The 18,776-nt window shown below is 48.9% G+C and overlaps 8 protein-coding genes across 8 annotated transcripts; 3 read left to right on the plus strand and 5 right to left on the minus strand.

Moving 5' to 3' along the window:
* Window positions 1–229: 229 nt before the first annotated feature.
* On the plus strand, window positions 230–734 carry N7508_002293 (uncharacterized protein; the record flags this gene model as incomplete). Its single annotated transcript, XM_058460359.1, has 3 exons — window positions 230–253; window positions 282–396; window positions 430–734. 3 exons carry the CDS (start codon window positions 230–232, stop codon window positions 732–734), a joined length of 444 nt encoding a protein of 147 aa, XP_058323891.1.
* Window positions 735–769: 35 nt separating this feature from the next.
* On the plus strand, window positions 770–3,289 carry N7508_002294 (uncharacterized protein; the record flags this gene model as incomplete). The annotated part of the gene is made up of 3 exons (XM_058460360.1): window positions 770–1,195; window positions 2,431–2,800; window positions 2,856–3,289. The coding sequence occupies 3 exons, from the start codon at window positions 770–772 to the stop codon at window positions 3,287–3,289; spliced, it is 1,230 nt and encodes a 409-aa protein (XP_058323892.1).
* A 170-nt stretch (window positions 3,290–3,459) lies between these two features.
* N7508_002295 (uncharacterized protein) lies at window positions 3,460–4,642 on the minus strand (the record flags this gene model as incomplete). The annotated part of the gene is made up of 3 exons (XM_058460361.1): window positions 3,460–4,242; window positions 4,319–4,473; window positions 4,531–4,642. The coding sequence occupies 3 exons, from the start codon at window positions 4,640–4,642 to the stop codon at window positions 3,460–3,462; spliced, it is 1,050 nt and encodes a 349-aa protein (XP_058323893.1).
* A 1,897-nt stretch (window positions 4,643–6,539) lies between these two features.
* N7508_002296 (uncharacterized protein) lies at window positions 6,540–7,272 on the minus strand (the record flags this gene model as incomplete). Its single annotated transcript, XM_058460362.1, has 2 exons — window positions 6,540–6,808; window positions 6,873–7,272. The coding sequence occupies 2 exons, from the start codon at window positions 7,270–7,272 to the stop codon at window positions 6,540–6,542; spliced, it is 669 nt and encodes a 222-aa protein (XP_058323894.1).
* Window positions 7,273–8,689: 1,417 nt separating this feature from the next.
* N7508_002297 (DUF1996 domain-containing protein) lies at window positions 8,690–10,335 on the minus strand (the record flags this gene model as incomplete). Its single annotated transcript, XM_058460363.1, has 3 exons — window positions 8,690–9,902; window positions 9,950–10,106; window positions 10,161–10,335. 3 exons carry the CDS (start codon window positions 10,333–10,335, stop codon window positions 8,690–8,692), a joined length of 1,545 nt encoding a protein of 514 aa, XP_058323895.1.
* A 1,831-nt stretch (window positions 10,336–12,166) lies between these two features.
* On the minus strand, window positions 12,167–14,285 carry N7508_002298 (uncharacterized protein; the record flags this gene model as incomplete). Its single annotated transcript, XM_058460364.1, has 3 exons — window positions 12,167–13,532; window positions 13,599–13,734; window positions 13,835–14,285. The coding sequence occupies 3 exons, from the start codon at window positions 14,283–14,285 to the stop codon at window positions 12,167–12,169; spliced, it is 1,953 nt and encodes a 650-aa protein (XP_058323896.1).
* A 369-nt stretch (window positions 14,286–14,654) lies between these two features.
* On the minus strand, window positions 14,655–16,572 carry N7508_002299 (serine/threonine-protein phosphatase 2B catalytic subunit; the record flags this gene model as incomplete). The annotated part of the gene is given in 6 exon segments (XM_058460365.1): window positions 14,655–14,709; window positions 14,761–15,152; window positions 15,167–15,679; window positions 15,732–15,989; window positions 16,040–16,371; window positions 16,445–16,572. 6 exon segments carry the CDS (start codon window positions 16,560–16,562, stop codon window positions 14,655–14,657), a joined length of 1,668 nt encoding a protein of 555 aa, XP_058323897.1. The 5' UTR covers window positions 16,563–16,572.
* A 1,270-nt stretch (window positions 16,573–17,842) lies between these two features.
* On the plus strand, window positions 17,843–18,498 carry N7508_002300 (uncharacterized protein; the record flags this gene model as incomplete). The annotated part of the gene is made up of 3 exons (XM_058460366.1): window positions 17,843–17,996; window positions 18,069–18,307; window positions 18,352–18,498. 3 exons carry the CDS (start codon window positions 17,843–17,845, stop codon window positions 18,496–18,498), a joined length of 540 nt encoding a protein of 179 aa, XP_058323898.1.
* Between the last annotated feature and the right edge of the window lie 278 nt (window positions 18,499–18,776).

Raw genomic sequence — 18,776 nt, forward strand, 5'->3', positions numbered from 1 at the left:
TCGGCTTCGGCTGCGGGCCGATGCGAAGGATGGTCTGGATTTGATCTACAACCTACAATCATTTGATATAGGTTGTCGGAAAGGATTGCAGACTCGTAGTGACGAGCCCGAGGTGAAGAATCTGTATGACATAGTATTTGATCACTGTTTGCTCCATTGGAGCTGAAATCCACCATTTCAACCAAGTACCTAAATTTCGAGATCCATCTTGCTATTTTTCACCGCCACCATGGCCACTACAGAGACTACCTATGTACTTTACCACTATCCCCCAAGCCTAGTGTGTGCAGTGTTATTCGCGGTCCTCTTCTTCCTTACTACTACATTCCATCTCTACCAAAGGATCTGCACCTACGCAAAATACTTCAACCCCTTCATCGTTGGAGGAATATGTCAGTATCCTACTATTCTCTTCTCTATCTTGTCAAGTCAGATCCACTGACATTTTGCACAGTCCAGATAATTGGCTATGTCGCTCGGGCAGTTTCTCATTTTCACCAGACATCTACCATACTTTATGCCATGCAGACTCTCTTTGTTCTACTAGCTCCAACACTCTATGTAGCATCAATCTACATGGTCCTTGGAAGAATTATCGCACAACTAAACGGCGAGCATCTGAGCTACATACCTGTGCGGATAATGACGAACAATATTCGTTGCCGGTGACATACTATCGTTCATTCTTCAAGCAGCCGGCAAGTGACTCCTACCACTACGAGCCTCTAGTCTGAGCTTCTGACTGACTCTTTGTATAGGTGGTGGCATCATGACAGGCGGATCCCAGGATAGCCTCATAATTGGCAAGTGGGTTATTGTCGGCGGTCTCTGCGTCCAACTAGTCTTCTTTGGAGCCTTTATCATCACGTCGCTTGTCTCCCATGTCAAAATTCTTCGGACTCCAACTGCCGAGTCTGAGCAAACGATGCAACCTCATGCATTCATTTGGCCGCGTGACTGGAGGGGTCTTTTGTTTGCGTGTTATGCGGTTAGCATGGTGATCTTGGTTCGATCTGTCTACCGCCTCATTGAGTTTACGCAGGGCAATGATGGCTATTTTATAAGTCATGAGGTATTTGTATACGTCTTTGATGCTGCTATGATGTTCTTGGTTATGTTTGTTATGAACGTGATGCATCCTTCTGTTGTTTTGCGGCGGGAGGATGCCCGTTGCTCTAAGAGTCGTCCGGCCGAGGTACAGCTGGAAAAGCAGAATAAATGAGCTAAAGCACAGTTAAAGTCATGTTTCGTGATGAGGATTAGAAATAAGAGAAAGGCGTTTTCTTGGATTGTTCTGCCGCAATGATTTAATCGCCATGTCTATATAAATGTTATAGACGATATGATTATGTCCATCTGCATTGATTAGATTCCAAAATGCAGTAGTTTGAGCAGTAAGAGCATATAGCTGAGGAAAAACGTAGCCAGACATTTGGAGTTTCGATACATAAAAGAAATCCATGGATGGAATAGTAGACCTCGAGAATATTGCGAGATGAAGATTGTTTCGGCTATTCATTCATTGACTAAGCTTTCACTTACTAATCGAGACATTTCTCTAGCAACGCTGAAGTCGAGCTCAGGTTGCAAGAGCGCGGTTGTTGTGGACTTCTAGACAAACCAGAACCACATGGATGGAGCTGGGGGCTAGTCTAGGCAACTGGCACATATATCCTATTCCATTGATAGAAACATGGCATTCAAAGCTTCAGTGCAATGAGAAGTGGACTAACAGCCTTGATCGGCTCGTGTCGTTGGGACTTTCAACTAAAAGCCGAATACGAAGCCGAAGACCCACTTTCGGGATCGGGATTGATAACAGGGCTGTGTTTATAGATGCGAGGGCAGATTCTGATGTTGTCTATGGGGCTTTTAGCCGACAGAGTCAGATATCTCATGGCAATCTGATTTCCCTCTCAAGACCGGGAAATTGAAGCCCCATGTCGGCAGCCAGATATGTACTTCGGTACTTGGTGATTACGGACCTAGATGAAGTGGAGTCCCAGTTTCTTCAGGCCTTTTTTTCGAAAGCCACAAGGTCAATTTTCTTGCTGTCTTCTATGTCGCGATTGATCAGACGGATATCTCGAAACGTGAACCATAGGTAACTTTGTCATTTTCGGATTCGTAATCGGAATGGGGCCCAGACACGGCAACACGCTCCATAATCCCATCAGATTAGGCTCCCGTATAAGGCTGATTGATTATGCAGGTTTGATTATAGGGTCAACAGCCCTTTCAAGCCTGTGGGCTTACCGTGCCTACTGATATAAAGAGTGCAGTTATCCAAATCATTGAAGAGCATCACACTCGTTCTTCTTCCCAAGTCTCTTTCGTCTCTTTTCTTTTTCCCTATTTTCTTCTCGTCTGTTCGTTTTGTATCCTTTTGATCACTTCGCTATGTCTGGATACGTCCTCTACAACTACAAGCCCTCAGTCGCAGCTGCAATTGTAGCAATCATTCTCTTCGTCATCGCAACAATAGCCCACATCTTCTTTGCATGGAAACACCGAACCAAATTCCTCATCGCGTTCATTGTTGGCGGTATACTCGAAGCCATCGGATATGTAGCGCGAGCAATCAGCGCTCAACAAACCCCAAATTATTCTGCCATGCCATACGCCCTCCAGAGTTTGTTCATTCTGATTGCGCCATCGCTATTTGCCGCTTCTGTTTACATGATCTTGGGTCGCATTTTCCGTTTGACCGATGGTGATTCCAGATCTCTTATCCGGGCAACGAGATTGACCAAGATTTTCGTACTAGGGGATGTGCTAGCATTTCTAATCCAGGCTGGCGGTATGCATCTATGTTTCTTTTCTCGGGGCTTTTGCTAACATGACCTATGATGTAGGTGGTGCAATACTATCCGGGTCAAAATCTGCCAGCAATCTCAAGCTCGGTGAGCGAATCATCATCGTCGGCTTACTTGTCCAGATTGTATTTTTCGGATTCTTCGTCATTATCTCTGTCATCTTTCACAGGAAAATGGCAAATAATCCTACTTCAGCATCTCTGAGCACAAAGGTCAACTGGAAGCTTTACCTCATGGTGCTGTATGCAGCTAGTTTCCTGATTATGGTTCGTTGCATCTATCGTGTGGCGGAGTATATTCAAGGGCAGAGTGGGACTCTCCAGAGCCACGAATACTTTGCTTATGTCTTTGATACTGCTTTAGTGTTTCTTGTTATGGTTTTGTTTCTTATCTTTCATCCTAGCCAGGTTGTGCCACGTGATAAGGCTCAGCTTGATGAACATGGGTTGATGTATACAGAGTTGAGAGGATGATCTTTTGAAACCAGATCATATGTACGCTACTTGGGTGTCTCTTTTACTCGCTACCGTCTTGCTAAGATCATTGATGATTTTTGAAGGAATAGACTGAGCTAAAAGGCTTCATATGTTCATGTATGAACAGGATATGCAGCTTTTATGATGTCAACATTTAAGCAGACAGTCTAAAACCGTCTGGTCTCAACAGCAGGCTTATTCCCAACAGCAGCCTCAATCTTCTCAACAACCTCCTCAGTCAAAAGCTCCGCAACCCTCAAAGCCTGAATATTATCAAGAACCTGTTGCGGCCGCGAAGCACCAGTAATCATAGACGAAATATTAGGATTCCTTAAAATCCAAGCAAGAGCCAACTGCGCCGTTGTAATCCCCAATTCTTCAGCAACAGGCTTCAACGCCGCAACCTGATCAAGCTGCTTCTGCCAAATCTCATCTCCAACAGTCTTCTTCAAACTCTGCACATACCCATCCTTAGACTCGGCCAAGCGTGACCCCTCAGGCGGCGCAGTAGCATCATTATACTTTCCCGTCAAGACACCGCCCTTCAATGGCGAGAACACAGTCAATCCAAGCCCGTGCGCATCATATAGCCAGCGGTATTCCTTCTCGACGCGCTCGCGCACGAGCAGGTTATACTGCGGCTGCTCGACGACGGGACCGATGAGTCCTAGTCTATCGGCGATGCGCCAGGCATCTGAGATCTCGCTGGCGGACCACTCTGATGTTCCCCAGTAGAAGGCTTTGCCGTTGTTGATGAGGTAGTTGAAGCCGCGGACAATTTCTTCCATAGGTGTGTCGCGGTCTGGGCGGTGCGCGTAGACGATGTCTACGTAGGGCAGGTCCAGTCTTTGCAGGGAAAGGTTCATGCCTTCGATTATGTGTTTGCGGGAGAGGCCGTTGTTGTTGAGGGGTTTTTCTGGGTTGGCGCTGTTGGCTTTGCCCCAGTAGATCTATGGTTGTCAATGATTTGGTTTAATTTGGTTTGGTTTGGTTTTGCGGGATGCATGCTGGGCTTGTGATGCTTACCTTGGTGGAGATTACCAGGTCATTCTGCTTCCAGCCGAACTTCTTGATCGCTTCGCCGAGGACGATCTCAGACTGGCCACCTGAGTATACTTCGGCTGTGTCGAAGAAGTTGACGCCGGCGTCGTAGGCGACCTTCATGCATTCCAAGGCAGTTTCTGGAAGCGATTAGTATCTCAATTGACGGCCACGATGGGAGTCCAGTGCAGACATACCATTGCCGACATGCCCGCCATAAGTCAGCCAGCTACCCAGCGAGATGACAGAGACCTTCAGCCCAGTGCGGCCGAGGAAGCGATATTGCATTTCAGGAAGCGTGTCGGACATGGTGAGAGAATTGAGTCAAGTTGAGTATGGAATGCTTTCATGCGGGGAGGACCCTTTTTATGGGCAACCGCAACACGGGCCGGTGCGGGGCTCCGGGGTTAAGACGGCATTCGGGCCTTTCTTTGCGTTCCTCATTTTCCCTTTTTGGGACGCCGAAAGTAGGCTTGGACCCTGGTGGCACCAGTTATCTAGGACATGACGGAATTCAGGCTAATTGCAGGGGGAGCACTTGGAAATGCTTGGCTCAGAGTGGCTTGGTTGGTGGCTTGAAATGAAACATGGTCAGGACCACGTGGGGGTTTCCGCACAGGATATTACCACGACGCAACTGTCACCAACCTACATAATTCATGCATAATGCTACACAGCTCCATGTTGTCACAGCAAGGACAACAATGTGCGGGTCTCACGTGATTCTATCACGTGAAAGTATACAAGTGGACCACTTCCAAATCAGGAAAACAACCTCATGAAAACGTTAAGGGTTCAAATCTGCAACGCCCGCAGCCCTGGGGGTCTAGTTTCAACGTACTACGATTTCTGGGTTAGGCAGTCCGACTCATTATGACCAGGGTTCAATTCCCCCAAGGACCGTTGTGAGATGACAATTTCAACCTTTGACACAGGCAACAACTCTTGAGGGTCTAGTTCACTGGGAGCATCAGGGTGTGTGTGGCCATTTTTTGAAGGACCTCTCCGTTTCTCCTGATGCTGTTCGTCATGAGGCTGGTGACTTCTGCAACCCTGACTGTGCCTGCCTAGCTGCTCACCTTCCCTCAGATTGAGAACTCCCCAACACTTCTTTTGTTTACATTTTTGCCTTTGTGATTTCGATCTGCTGAGTCTGTCTGCTCTCCTGTATCCTGTCAGCGTGGCAACAGACATGTATTCCCATTTGGTTAGATATGGGATCTCCTGGTGTTTTGCAGTTTTGTCACGTCGCTATATAATTACTGAAAGCTGATGATGACTCCTGTAAAAGCTGAGGACAACGGATCAGCCTTAAGACCAGAGTACCGTTACGTCAAAAGCCATCGCGAAGGTTATGGGCAAGGCCTCGGATCCACATCGCTAGTGAAGAGAGATAAATGAAGACTTGCTCATGTTGATTTGCATAGTTGGAAAGTGGCAGAGAAAAGAGCCAAAACCGATAAAACGCAATGAGCATGTTAGAGAGACCATGGTGAAGTTGATGGGCAAGGGTAAGAGGAGAGAAGAAGTTGAGGAGTTCGTATAACTAGAACTGAGATCAAGGACTAGCTACACCCCAAGCAAGGTCTCATAGCCCAGGTACACCTTCCCTGCAGATGTTCTCGAGATCTCAAACTGAGTGGCAAGTCAGCCATCATGAAGTATTTAGTGGTCATACCATTAAGCTCGCTATCGCTTAGTTCTAAGGATGGAGCCCACCATATCACAATATCAAATGACTGACTTGTATCAGATGTTGAATGGGTATCGGTATAGCCTGAGGGCGTGAAGTCTGTCGAACTGTTTGTACTTTCAGTCGGAAGATATTGGGAATAAATTGAATCATATTTACGCATTGAAACATGCATAAAATTACATCAGCTTAGAAATGACAAAACATTATGGAGTCGGTGCTGAAAGAGAATGTAAGGCGTCGGTCCCTCATTACATGCTACTATCTTGAGGGGGATTTAGATGAGTAACAACATGTACACTCTACCAATGAGTAAAGTCTTTATTTATGATCCAGAGAAAAGTTTTACCGCAAAACAGCTTCTTCGGGATCCTTCATTTAGAACTATCATGGACAAATACGGCTGTTATAGCCCTTCTTGCTTCGTTATTTTTCGGTTGTGTTCTTTTCATTTCTCGTTGCATTGATACCTCTTCCTCACATTATCAAGTGATATTATCATTACCTTAGAATTCAAAACTCACACCCAGTAGGAACAGCGCCAGGATACTCAGGATAAACAGGCGTCTGCCCCGCATAAGCACATTGACAGAGATTTGTTTCCATGGAAACATCCGAGCAAATACTCGCAGGCGCAGTAACACAGTAATCATTAAACGAAACCGAAGTCGTCATGCCAGGTGGACAATAGCTGGAAGGCATGCAGAAGATATCGTAGGTTGCTGAGTCCTCGAGGAGGGTCATACTGTACCATTGATCCTCGGCACAGGAACAGGAGACAGCTTCATAGTAACCATCGTTAGATTCTTCTTATCTGGAAAAAAAAGAAAGATAGTAAATACGCACTACTAATGACAGTCGACCGCCCACCCGCAAGCGTCCCTTCATAAAGAGTCGAAGTATCATAAGCAAGCGCACCATTCGAACACTCAGTCGTGATCCATGCCGCATCAAGCGGGAAACAGGTTGAGCGTTGCATGCAGTGGTCTGGATGCCAGGCTGATGGGAAGAAGCCCTGTGGGCATTTGACTGGGGGCTCTGGCTTGGAGCAGTAGGATACTGGTGTTCCACGTGTGCAATCGGTTGTGTAGATTTCGATTTGGCCGCCTGAGCAGCGGAGTCTTGCGGCTGGTGTTATCATCGCTGGGGCTTTGTATGCTGTCACTGTGCCGGTTTGTTGGGGGAATGCTATAGCAGTTGAGAGGAGGAGGGGGAGGCAGATGAGGGCTTGGGGGTTGAGGTACATGTTGTTAGATAGTCTCTTGGATGAAAGGGAGATGCAATAGCTGTGAACTGGCTCAATAGCATTTTCCTCAGCAGTTAGCAGCGATTAAGTCGATCCTTATATCGCCCCAAATCCGGCTCAAGCTCCAGCACAACCCAATTTGTCTTTTAATAGAGTTCAAAAGATCTCATCTCTGCTAACGCAAGCCAGGAATGAAGCACCAGTTCACTGATAGTCCTCAAGCACATCAGAAACGCCGATAACTCAACTTAAACAACCTCGCAGTCGAGATTGTATGTAACAGTCTGATAAATAGAACCATCAAGGTCCTCACGCTTGTTCGCACGCCACGATGGCATAAATCTAGCTACCGATAAGCATGAGAACATAGCAGCCAAAAAACCCTTCTCACACAAGGGATCCTTATCAGGAAAACCAGCGCTCAAGAATAGTTTGCGCTGGTGTGTAGCGCAATCTGGAAAAAAACGGTCATCCTAGCTCGAAGGCATGTCACCCGTGAACAAGAACGCCGTAGTGGTGCATAGTGTCCCAGAACGGGAATCGGATTGGAGGAGAGATTTAGCTCGTATGTTGCGTATGTTGCGTATGTTGCGCAGTAAAGATGTGTGTACTACACTGCAACAGAATCAGATGCGAGACAGGCCATGGAATGATTGCGACGCTGGCAATTATGTGATGAGGTGTTAGCTGATTCATTTCTGAATCAGCTAGAATGATATGTTGTCGGGCACTGTCCTCGTCTAGATCGTCTTTTAACTCGTTCTGTTTTGGATCTTGTGTTTGCCTGGCGGTTTTCGAGTCTTGTTTGGGTCTCATCAGTCCTACGGGGCTTGTTGCACATGTCGCACGTCGGTAATGTACCCGTCTTTCAGAACGAATATGGTGATCATCCATGTCTGCTGTTGTGTGGGGTGGGTTGAGACATTTCCGTTATGGTGGGTTTGGATGAAAGATTTGGTGGTGTTTCAGTATGGGGGTAATTGGGAGAGTGTTAGCTGAGACATACATTGGGTTGATGTTGTCCTATCTATCACTTTTGTTAATGTGAGGCATATAGGGGAAGGGGAGATGGATGCCGAGGAACAAAATAAGACATGAGACTGCTAGTCACCACGGAAAAGTGTTTGTTTCTCCTACGTAGGCGTGATTCATCAACTAATGAAGCACAGTTGCGTATGCGTACCAAGACGTATTTAAAATTTAAGAACGAGAACTATAGTATGGCCATAGCACACCCTCCCCGCCTGACTGGAGGATGTCCAATCAGAAAATCATATACACGAATCAAAGCTCTTGGGTGCAGTCCGGCACATATGGGGTCCAACTTGATCAAGAAGCAGTTATGTCCTGTTGGTCAAAGTAACAGGGAATGTCACGCGCTGCGTCTTTTCCCGTAATGTCTTGAACAGCGTGTTTCTTAGAACTTGTTGTGCAGGTGACCATGACGGTGGAGGTGTCTGCGTGCGTGGGTAGCGGGCTGTTCCTGTTCTACGACAGAGTCCACCACGACAGTATCCCTCTTCACGTAGGAAACGGCAGTGGAGGTCTCAGTGACGGTCGTGGTTGCAGTAGACAACGTGCGGGTGCTGCCTGTGGTAGTCGCATACGGGGCACCGTTCTCGTCGATCAGGACGATGATATCACGTTGGAGATAGATGATCTCCTCGGTGATAGGGTCGAGAACGAGAGATGTCGTGGGGGTGGGAGTGTGCGTCGGGGTCGACGTGGAAGTAGAAGTCGAAGTAATTGCCGGGGCTTCGGCGGTGTTGGCAACGTTGAGATTTCCGAGCAAAGCACCCGCATCGACTGAGAGACCCAGAGAAATGGCAGGGACAGAGGGCACCGACAGGGACGGCAGAATGGCTGCAGCTGTCGTGGTAGTCGAAGTGTCCATATCCATCGAAGCGTACTCTGGACCCCACGAAACACCCATGGAACCGGGCAAACCGTCGGCGTACATGTAGACGTCCTCGTTCTTAAGTGCAGAGGGGATTTCAAACTCGCACTGGCGCTGCTTGTTCTCAGTCTGGATGTCGAAGATCTCGCAATCGTCAACCAAGCCCGTCTCGCTGGTGCACGTGTCAACAGCCTCCTGCAGCACACCGTCGTCCCAGGCCTGGATGAAATCACCGTGGTACCCGTATCCAGTGGGGTCACCATTAGCAAGCGCGAAGTATCCGTCGACGTCCTTGAAAGCATAGGTATTCCAGATTGTCTCGTAGAAAAGTGATACAAGGCGGGTTTCGTATCCCTCGGGGCAGGTACCGTCCATCACCAGAGAGGGATACGCGACGTGGGACTTGTGGTCATCGGAATCGACATCCTTGCCGTTCCAGCAGGATGGGAACATCAATTCGAAGCGAATGCCGTCGGTGCAGTGCTCGTCGAGGTAAGTCTTGTTCGGCATGAAATGACGGTAGAGGGATGCTTCGGCGGTGGTTTGATAGTTCAAGCAGTTGAATCCAAGAGCCTTCTGGCGCAGAGCAGCCTGTGAGGCCTGGTCACCAGTCCACGAGGACTTGGGAGGGTCGGGAACGGGCCAGGTGAAGTTACGCTGGAAGGGATCACCTGCCAGCATGCGGAAATCAGTTGGGAACGCGGTGACGTTCTCTCCGTAAAGGAGGTAGTAGCTGATGGTATATTAGCAGGGATCATACAAAATATGAGCCAAACTCACGCAAGCATGCCTCCAACTTCCTCAACTAGCTCGGCACTGCCATTGGTGTGCATGAAGTATAGAGCCGGTGTCCAGTACGCCGACTTATCCTGCGTCACAGCACAAGAGGTGCAGCTCGATTCCAAAAGAGAGCCCTCGGTGGAGCTCATGCCAAAGCCTATATACATGATTAGTATGCTGCAATTTTTCTTCAGTGCTTTAATATACTTACTTCCACCACCGTGAACCGAGTGCACATGAGAAGAGACCTTCCCGGGGTCCACAAGAGGATCCAGCCGCGCGACACCTGTTCGCCCACGGCAAGGAAGACGCCAGAAGGCACTGGCGTAGTCAGGAAAAAGAGTGAAGCAAGCCATCAAGATGGCAGTCAATCGGATGTCCTGCATGATGCGAAAGAAAGAGCCGCGTCCACGGGCTCAACGATACAGAAAAAGGAGCGAATGAAGTAATCTCGGGGATATGATTCCAAAGGAATGACTCGCCAGGAGCACCGAATCAATCGGTCAGGCGTGGGGGAAAACAGAGAGGCAGTCGGAGCGTTGTTGTCGAATGCTAAGCAATATGTCAGTTGAAAGAGTCCCGCCTGGGCGCGCTTTGTTTTTCAAAAGGCACAGCAAGCGCAGGTCCCTCTCATGTTGCAGACAGGAGATTCCAGGTGGCCAATCATTCGTCATTCAGACGATATAATTCGGGGAGATCGATGGGGATGCTCCCTTCCCGCGAAGGAATGGTCCCTTGCTTGCTGTCCCTTTATGCCGTAGGGATGAAGTGGCGCGAAAAGAAAAGCCCTAAAGCATGTAGCTTACCGATTGAGCGCGTTCTCCTTGACGTCAACAAACAACCAGGATCGTCGTTTGCAGCCTTGATTGGGATGTTACTTTCTATCGCCCTGGAGAGGTCAGTATCAACTCGATGCCTTTACTTGTAATTTGTCGATCAACTCACTGTTGGTATTGAATATCGAATGAGAGTAAATTGTTAAAGAGAGACACAGTCTGTAAACAGACGAAAGAGCGAAATGAACGAGCGACAGACCCTGAGATCGGGCAAAAGATAGGAGACGCCAAAGTCGACCAGAAGAAAAGGGCTGAAAGTCACGAGGCGGAGGAGGGGGAATCAAGTACTATAATTCAACCCCCTTAAGTTGAGCATTGTTCAGAAGAGAGGGGCCTGATTTTAATGACTTGGCCAATCTGTCGATCTGGATATTAGACACGGCGACCCATAACCGCCAGTTCAATAGCCCAAGCACCCATAGCCAAACCTATCACGATTGGGTGTTCATCCGAAATTAAAATGAGCACATACACACTATCCAGTGTGAATAGGAGAGTAACAGCAAGATGGGTGGATAATTACGGGGAATATGAAACGAACGGCGTGTTCCTGGACTAACAGAAGCTAACAGGGGGACTAATTCATTAGTACAACGTCCATCGTCTCGGCGGGTCCACGCTGACTTGCGGGATTGGATAGCCCAGCGCATGATGAAACAATGCCAGAGATTATCTGAACCCCTCCAGCAATGAGTCTTCTGATATTTGTGTAGGCGAGATTACTTGTTCATTTATTAGAATGATTGATATATACTGGCGAGAAGTATCGATTTCATCCACCTATCAAACAGTGGGCATATATATCATGATCTATGGAAGCCCAGCACGGCCAAACAGAACCTTCATTTGCCCAGACAGTGGTCGTTTGAGTCTTGGGCATCTTACCTATTTCTGCAATGGTCCAATCCTTTGTCCCAGCCCGATGTCTCAGATCTTGTACATATGTCCGCAGTGAAACAACCATGTCGAAATTGCGAAGCTTGACACTATCTAACTTTCCGGCATTTGCTCTGTATAGGACGCGGTGTGGACCTTTAATTAAAATACCTGTGGAGCTCGTGGTTCAAAGATACTTGATTCGGGTTGTTTCATTGTTCTTGGGGCTTGGTCGAACTACAGTGTGGAGAAGACTTCATCTTGGCTGATGGTTTCACGCGCGATGAGACAGCTCCTTTGGTTTCTACTTATAGAACAGGCGGTACCCAGTGTAGGGGAAACGCGAGCGGACACTGTGCAAGGTACAGCCTGGAGAAAAGGAATGATGAGGGCTTCGGACCGAATGAATCAACGAACTTAAAGTATAATACATAGCAGAGTAACTTGTAGCTCTCGGTGTCTATTCTAAAAGGCAATACATGTACAGTACGCTGTATGAGCCAGATCAAGCCTTGACGTCTTCCAGGGCCTTCTTCGCGCGAGAAACACTGTCCCGCGCACGGTTATCCGACAAATCTTGAACAGACTTACCACCATCCCGCACAATCTCGCGAAGAGCAACCTCGGTTTCCCGCAGAGAAGTACGTCCTTCCTCGCGGACCTCCTCCTCCCAGAAGGTACGAGCAACGTCCCATCTCTTCTGCTGGCGACGCATAGAGTAAATCAGACCAATCGCGCCAAGTGTGCATGACTCGTATGCCGAGGCAGATGGCACAGCCACATATGTCAGAGCGGAAAGAGCGGAGGTCAGAGTGGTAGTGGAGACACTGAAGAGGACCAGACTCTGGGCAAGGGCCTGGAGGGAGGGAACTGTGGTGGTGAGGAGCTTAGTGCGGAGGCCGGAGATCTGAGTTGGCCAGGGAGCCGAAACGGGCTCAGCAGGAACAGGGGCTGTGGCCGACTCGGGGATAGAAGTTGGGTCGTCCAGCAGGCCGGCCTGCTGGTATTTGCCTGCGGTCCAGATGACTTCCCGCTCGGCACGGCGGAGGAACTGCTTCTCGAGGATCTCTGAGGTGACCATGCTCACATCGTCGACGCGCCAGAAGAGTTTCCACCATGCAAGACCCCGCCAGCGCGGACTGGCCAAACCGGCTTCCAGAGAACTGCGGAGCTCAGAATGAGCGCGCTCCGCCCAGGTTGTGACACCTTGGTCGAGCTGGGAGCGGAGCTCTTCAGGGGCTACGCCGGCGGTCTGGTTTTGGAGCGCCTTGGCATCCCGGATGAGCACGCTAGCCTCGGCGGAGTCGAGGATTGACTCCACCAGAGGAACCAAGGCTGGGTTCAGTGTCTCCTGAGATGAGGCCTCTGAGGAGCTTGCAAGCCAGTCAATCAGGGGCTGCACACCACTGCCATTCCATCCACGTTCGTAGTCACCGGCGTTTTGGACGGATTCGCGGAATTTGTCCAGAGCGGTGCTGGCACGTTCAATATCCACCAAAGAAAGTTGGTCGTTGTTTGATTTCTGGTCTGCGACAGCGAGTTCAATAGCACCGCGCACGGAGGCGATCTCGTGCTTCAGGTCTGACCGGCCCATCATTGTGCTGTAAGCTAGTAGACCATCCACTCCGCTTCCACAGACGATACTGCGGTGCACAGGGTACCGAACAACGTTATGCCGACCGGAGTGCGATGTCTGAATAGTTACAGTGGGAACGAGGAATGTGTCGGCGTGGAGTGTAGCGGCATTGGGATCAGGCTCGGAGCCGATCGTGCTGACTAGGATTTCCAGGTTGCCGTCTCTGAGGATGGGCGAGGGCACTGATACCGTTGGTAGCAGGTCATTGGGAATAGATTCTGAGATTTCGCCATATCTAGAAAGCGAATGTCGAGTCAGTATAGGCCGCGGCAGACACACAGGAAGCGGAAGTCATCCGTACCTAATCAACAGTCCTCGCGATGAGTCGGCATCATATGAATCGAGAATATCCTCCCAAGTTCCCCGCGGCGTCAATGGGTCGGCAAGTAGTAGTCTAACAAGTTTGCGGGCAGAGGTCGCATCGTTCAGTCCGAGAACTACATTTCAACGGAGAATAGATTAGTGCCACCCTTTTTTGAAGAAACGCCCAATGCACCACACAGAACAAGGCATGAAAGAAACAAAATAAGAACTCACCAGCAACACGAATAAGAGGCGTTTCAGACTCCAATCCACGTAGCGCAAACTGCAGCCTACTAAGATTCACCTGCTCAAGCGCCGCATCCTTGACTCCTTCCAGGGCAGTGTAGAGCTCCTTGAACCGGGGCGGGACGGACTTCGCAGTAATGACAGACGATGTATTGAATGGTCGAGGAGTCGACGCTGTGATAGTGCTCTGGGGCCGACTGCTTCGTCGCAATGTGGCGGTTTTGTCGAGGCTGCGACTGCTGGCGCGTGTTGATAATGAGCGGCGCCAGATCGCGCAGGATGGACAATAAAAGACAGAAGGACTGTCTAGCGAGCGCGACAGGCTCTTTGTGAGCGCGCTGCGCATTCTGGGAGCCATTAAGGCGTGTGATGGGCGGGCAATTCTGAAGCTCGATGGATGAACTTGAGCGGAAGTGGACGCGGGATCGGGGCTTGGCATTGCCGTTCTTCAACCTTGGAACCCTCTATTTACCTGTTTACGCTCTCATACTTCAGTATTGGTCAATTTTGAAGTTGTAATCGATTGTTCATATGATACTAACATAATGCGCCTACAAGAAGTCATATCTACAAATCCTACAAATCCCAGGATCAAACAAGAAAAAGCATACATGTTAAACTGAACTGTCCTTTATGATCGCTAGTATTGTGATTCACGGGTTGATCGCCTGGCGAAAGGTAAGATCAAGCAGATAGACAGGGTATCGTATCGATCGTGTCGGAGCAGAAAGGCGTGTGCGCTGGAGGACAGAAAGAAGAAATGCATAGATCGTGTCATAATATCAACTCAGCCACATCCAGGGCCTTCTCAGGCATCCTTGGGAGGATCCCGTGGGCGACGAGCAGGACGGGAGCCAGCAGACCTGTACATCAATTAGTTTTTGTGTAGATTACAGACAGTCGTAAGCACTTACATGCTGATTCGCCGGGCGACAGTAGCCAGTCCAGCATCGTTGGCAGCCTCATGCTCAGCACGCTCCAAAGCCACACGGCGGCTCTCCTCGCTCTTCTGGAAGACTTCTTCCTGGCTAGGTGGCAAGCGCTCGTTCTGAATATCAACCTTACGGGCATCCTCGAAGTTGTGGATGGCCTGCTTGATACCTTCCGCACCAAGCATGAGAGTTCCAGCGGGAAGACGACCGCCAGCCGCCGTCTTCAGCTCAGTAACACTCTCGGATTGTTCACGAAGAACCTGGAAGACACGAGAGAGACGGCCAATGGCAAGAATCTTGTTTTTAATAGCGCGTCTCTTGAACTCGCTGGATTCGGGGTCGTTTGATGCGGGAGAGGTGATTGGGGTGCTTTCCTCGGGGGAGATACTTCGGAGGTGGGAGTATCGTCCTCCAATTCCTCCTTCGAGCAGGTGTTGAGAATGGCAATGAGCATGTCGGTAATCTTCTCACCAACGAACGGCAAAGACCAGGTGAAAACATCCATGAAGTTAGGAAGCCAGTATGGGTGAGGGGTGCAGTTGAATTGGCGAATGTTCATCACATTGTTCTCATATTTGAGGACGGCCGCCTTGTTGTTGTATACGTCCAGGTAGTTAGGAGCACTGAAGATAGTCATAACACTGGGGAAACCAGTGGTGCGTGTCTTCCGGTACATGCGGTATCCGGCATCCTGAGCCTCGTGGGCTCTGATAATAGAAAGCAGGTTGTTCTTCTCCAAGAACGCACATGCAGCTGGATAAGAGAAGAAATAGGAGCATCCGCGAACACTGTTGTGAATAAAGAAATCGCCTGTTTTTTCTTGGCCGAATTCCTCCAGAGGGTCGGCCCAGAGGATATCACACATAAGTCCGTGGGTCGGGGGTTCCCGGAATCGATCGATCTGCAGTTGATTTTAGTTCCCATCATCTGTATGCAGAAATAGCAATACTTACGGACTTGATGTCCTCAAGAGTGTGGAGCTCTGGGCTGAGACCACCGTGAATACAGAGGAACTGCTTGTTCATAACAGCCGCCAGCGGCAGCGAACAGAAGGACTCAATGCATGCCTCATAAATGCGCTCACTATACTTGTGCTTGCACTCCAACTTGAAAGTGAAGTAATCCGTAAGGTGACGACATTCGTGGTTACCCCGCAGAAGCCAAAGCGAATCGGGATACCAGATCTTCAATGCCCAAAGGTACAGCACACACTGCAAATGTCAGAATCCACTTAGCTCAGATGGGGCATCTGATAACGCACCTCGATACTGAAATAACCTCGATCGACGTAATCGCCCAAAAACAGATATCTTGTCTCCGAAGGGTCACCGCCGACCTCGAACAGCTTCATCAGATCGTAGTATTGACCGTGAACATCGCCACACACTGTAATGGGCGCATCCATTTCGAGCAGGTTGGGCTCTGATCGCAGAACCTGGGTACCGGCATGAATAATCCATAGCGCCTGTTCTTCGGAGAGACGACCTTCGCGGTAGAGGTGCTGCTTGAGGTACTGGAGGTTGGGCTTGGAGGGATCCTCGGGGGACCAAAACATATCATCTGGGGGAGTGCTTAAGGCGGGCGCTTGGACCTCTGAGGGCACGAAATATCGTCAGTGATCAAATTGCAAGGTTGGAATGACTTGAGGCGACCGAGATCGCATTACCTTTGACCACTCGCTCCATTGTTGAGACCTGCGTGCTGTCCTCCATGGTGTGCAACGTGAAGTCGATCTCCGGGACCGGCTTCTTTTCGTTCACCGCGCGTGCAATGGCCTTATCCATTTTGGCTGATATTGTCGAGTAGCTGAATATCTGAGGGTTCGGAGTAAGGGGGGTGGAATCCGCGCGGAGATGTGGCGGGGTGAGTTCAGAGCGGGATGAAGCTCCCACGAGTGGAAGAGGAGTATCGGATCAGTAGAGTTGGAGGGACAACGATGCAGGGTGTCTAGGGAAAAAAGCAGAGCCCACGGTGGGAGAAATGTGTGTTTTGGGGAAGTGTGAAGGGAAAAAGAGAAACAAATTGGATAAGCGGCTTCTGGGCCGCTGCTAACTCGGTGGACCACCAACGATCGGTCGATGTATAAAATCCGGTCTTTTTAGTTAAGCCTTTCAATCTTGATAGATGCGTAGGTAAAAGCAGGATTGAAGTTGGAAACTCAGCTCAGCTGAACCTCGGAGCCTCAATGTCAGATTAGATGCCTAAGGCCGAAATGACCCCTAAATAGTTGCGTGATGGCCGTTCCCCACGCTCCAAGGCTATCAGCTTCACCCGATTTCAAAGACATTTGGTCTATTTTGGCTGGTATGTTTGTAAGGCTGTCAGTCATTTATTTCGATTCTCATCAAGCTTCAAGGTTAGGTTCTCATTTGACGGGCAGTTGGGTGGCAATCTAGGTCTCGTATGCCTAGATCGCTAAGGTATGCAGGATTGATGATCTGCATCAAGCGAAAATTCTTCATACTTGCAGCTATCGCTGTAGGCCATCTTTAAATACTGTTGACTTATTGAAGAAGAGCGTACCGGCATTCCATTCCAGCTCGGGCACAAGTCTTGTGTTTAGAACAGGTCCCCAAGATAAGAGACTCAGAGACTCTAGGAATACCCAACACAGTAGTACCAGTGACTTGGCAAACTCGCAGACCACACCACCTTGGATCCCAATGGATTGGGCTAGATCAACTCAAGTTCCCTCATGCTCTCATCCTTCCCCATAGCATACCCGAGAATGGAACACACCCCTGTCCGCATTGATGGCCTTGTTCCCCGATGGAGCTGCCCAGGCGAACCCCCACTTTTCTCTCCAGGATCGCCGGGGTCAAATGGGAACAGTCGGGGAACACAATGACACCACGATCACCAATTCATATTTGGGGGTTGCATTTCTTCTCTGTGGCTGTTCCATCGCTAACCCCCAAGGATATCTCCAGTTGAAGATACAACCAATCGAGATGAAGAAATACGATGTGGAAAAGGTACTTCGTAGTCTAATGGATGCTCTACATTTGCCAATGCAGACTATATACTCTGTCAAATATTCTCCCAAATAGGCTTTCATGTCTTGATGGTATCAGCATCATCACCCGAGGACAATATGCGCAGAATTCCATGGATAGCATTGCAGCTGGCTTCTTCGTTGATCCTTGGGGTTAACGCGTACACCAGCCCTTGTATCTATCAGTCGGATAAATGCGGCGCTACCTTGGCGACTTTGTATGGTACGTGACTCTATTTGCCCAAATATCCCCAATCAGGCCATTGACAATCCACTGATCACACACTATGAATAGGTTACTCTGTTTCTGAGTTGATTGCTGCCGTCAATCAGACATCATCAATCCCACCAATCTCTATGGCTCAGCTCTTCCAGGTCATCTACCGATGTGAGGATATCTTTGGTAGCATCGTTGGCAATAGTCTGTGCATTGCTGGATGTATCCCGGCAAATAGTCCTACTCATGATGATCAATGTCAACTCTCAGAGGCTACCACTACTACCACTACTGTCACTGTCACTACTGCCGCTCCGGTTTCTTGCTACAAGAAATGCCACACATTTTGTTTCGGAGGCAGTTGTTCAACCAGTATGAACACGATGATACATGCGCCTTCTATGACTCCACTTTTGAGATTCTGATCAAGGATGATACTGTACGTGACTCAACCCGCACCTGGTTGGCTCAGGGAAAGTTTTCTTTGAAGGAACGGCCTTACCCTTAATGGCCTATCAATGCTCAGTATACTCTACAAGTTGCTACTCGGCGTGTTCTGCTGTTGTTAAACTGCCATTATGTCACTCGTTTAAATCAACTGGCATCAAACTTTCTAATGATCGTATCAACTATTCATTCTGATAGCTAATATCTGGTTTCGGCTCAAAAATTGATTTTGTATTGCCATCAAGGGAATAAAGAATGTAGCTATAGAAAAACGAAAGAGCAACATATGAAAGTAATTAGCGCAAAAACTCTAGAGTTAAGATGCGAGTTACTCTGTAG

This window comes from Penicillium antarcticum (genome assembly GCF_028974205.1).
Source record: "Penicillium antarcticum strain IBT 31339 chromosome Unknown utg000002l_segment0_segment0, whole genome shotgun sequence".
NCBI lineage: Eukaryota > Fungi > Ascomycota > Eurotiomycetes > Eurotiales > Aspergillaceae > Penicillium > Penicillium antarcticum.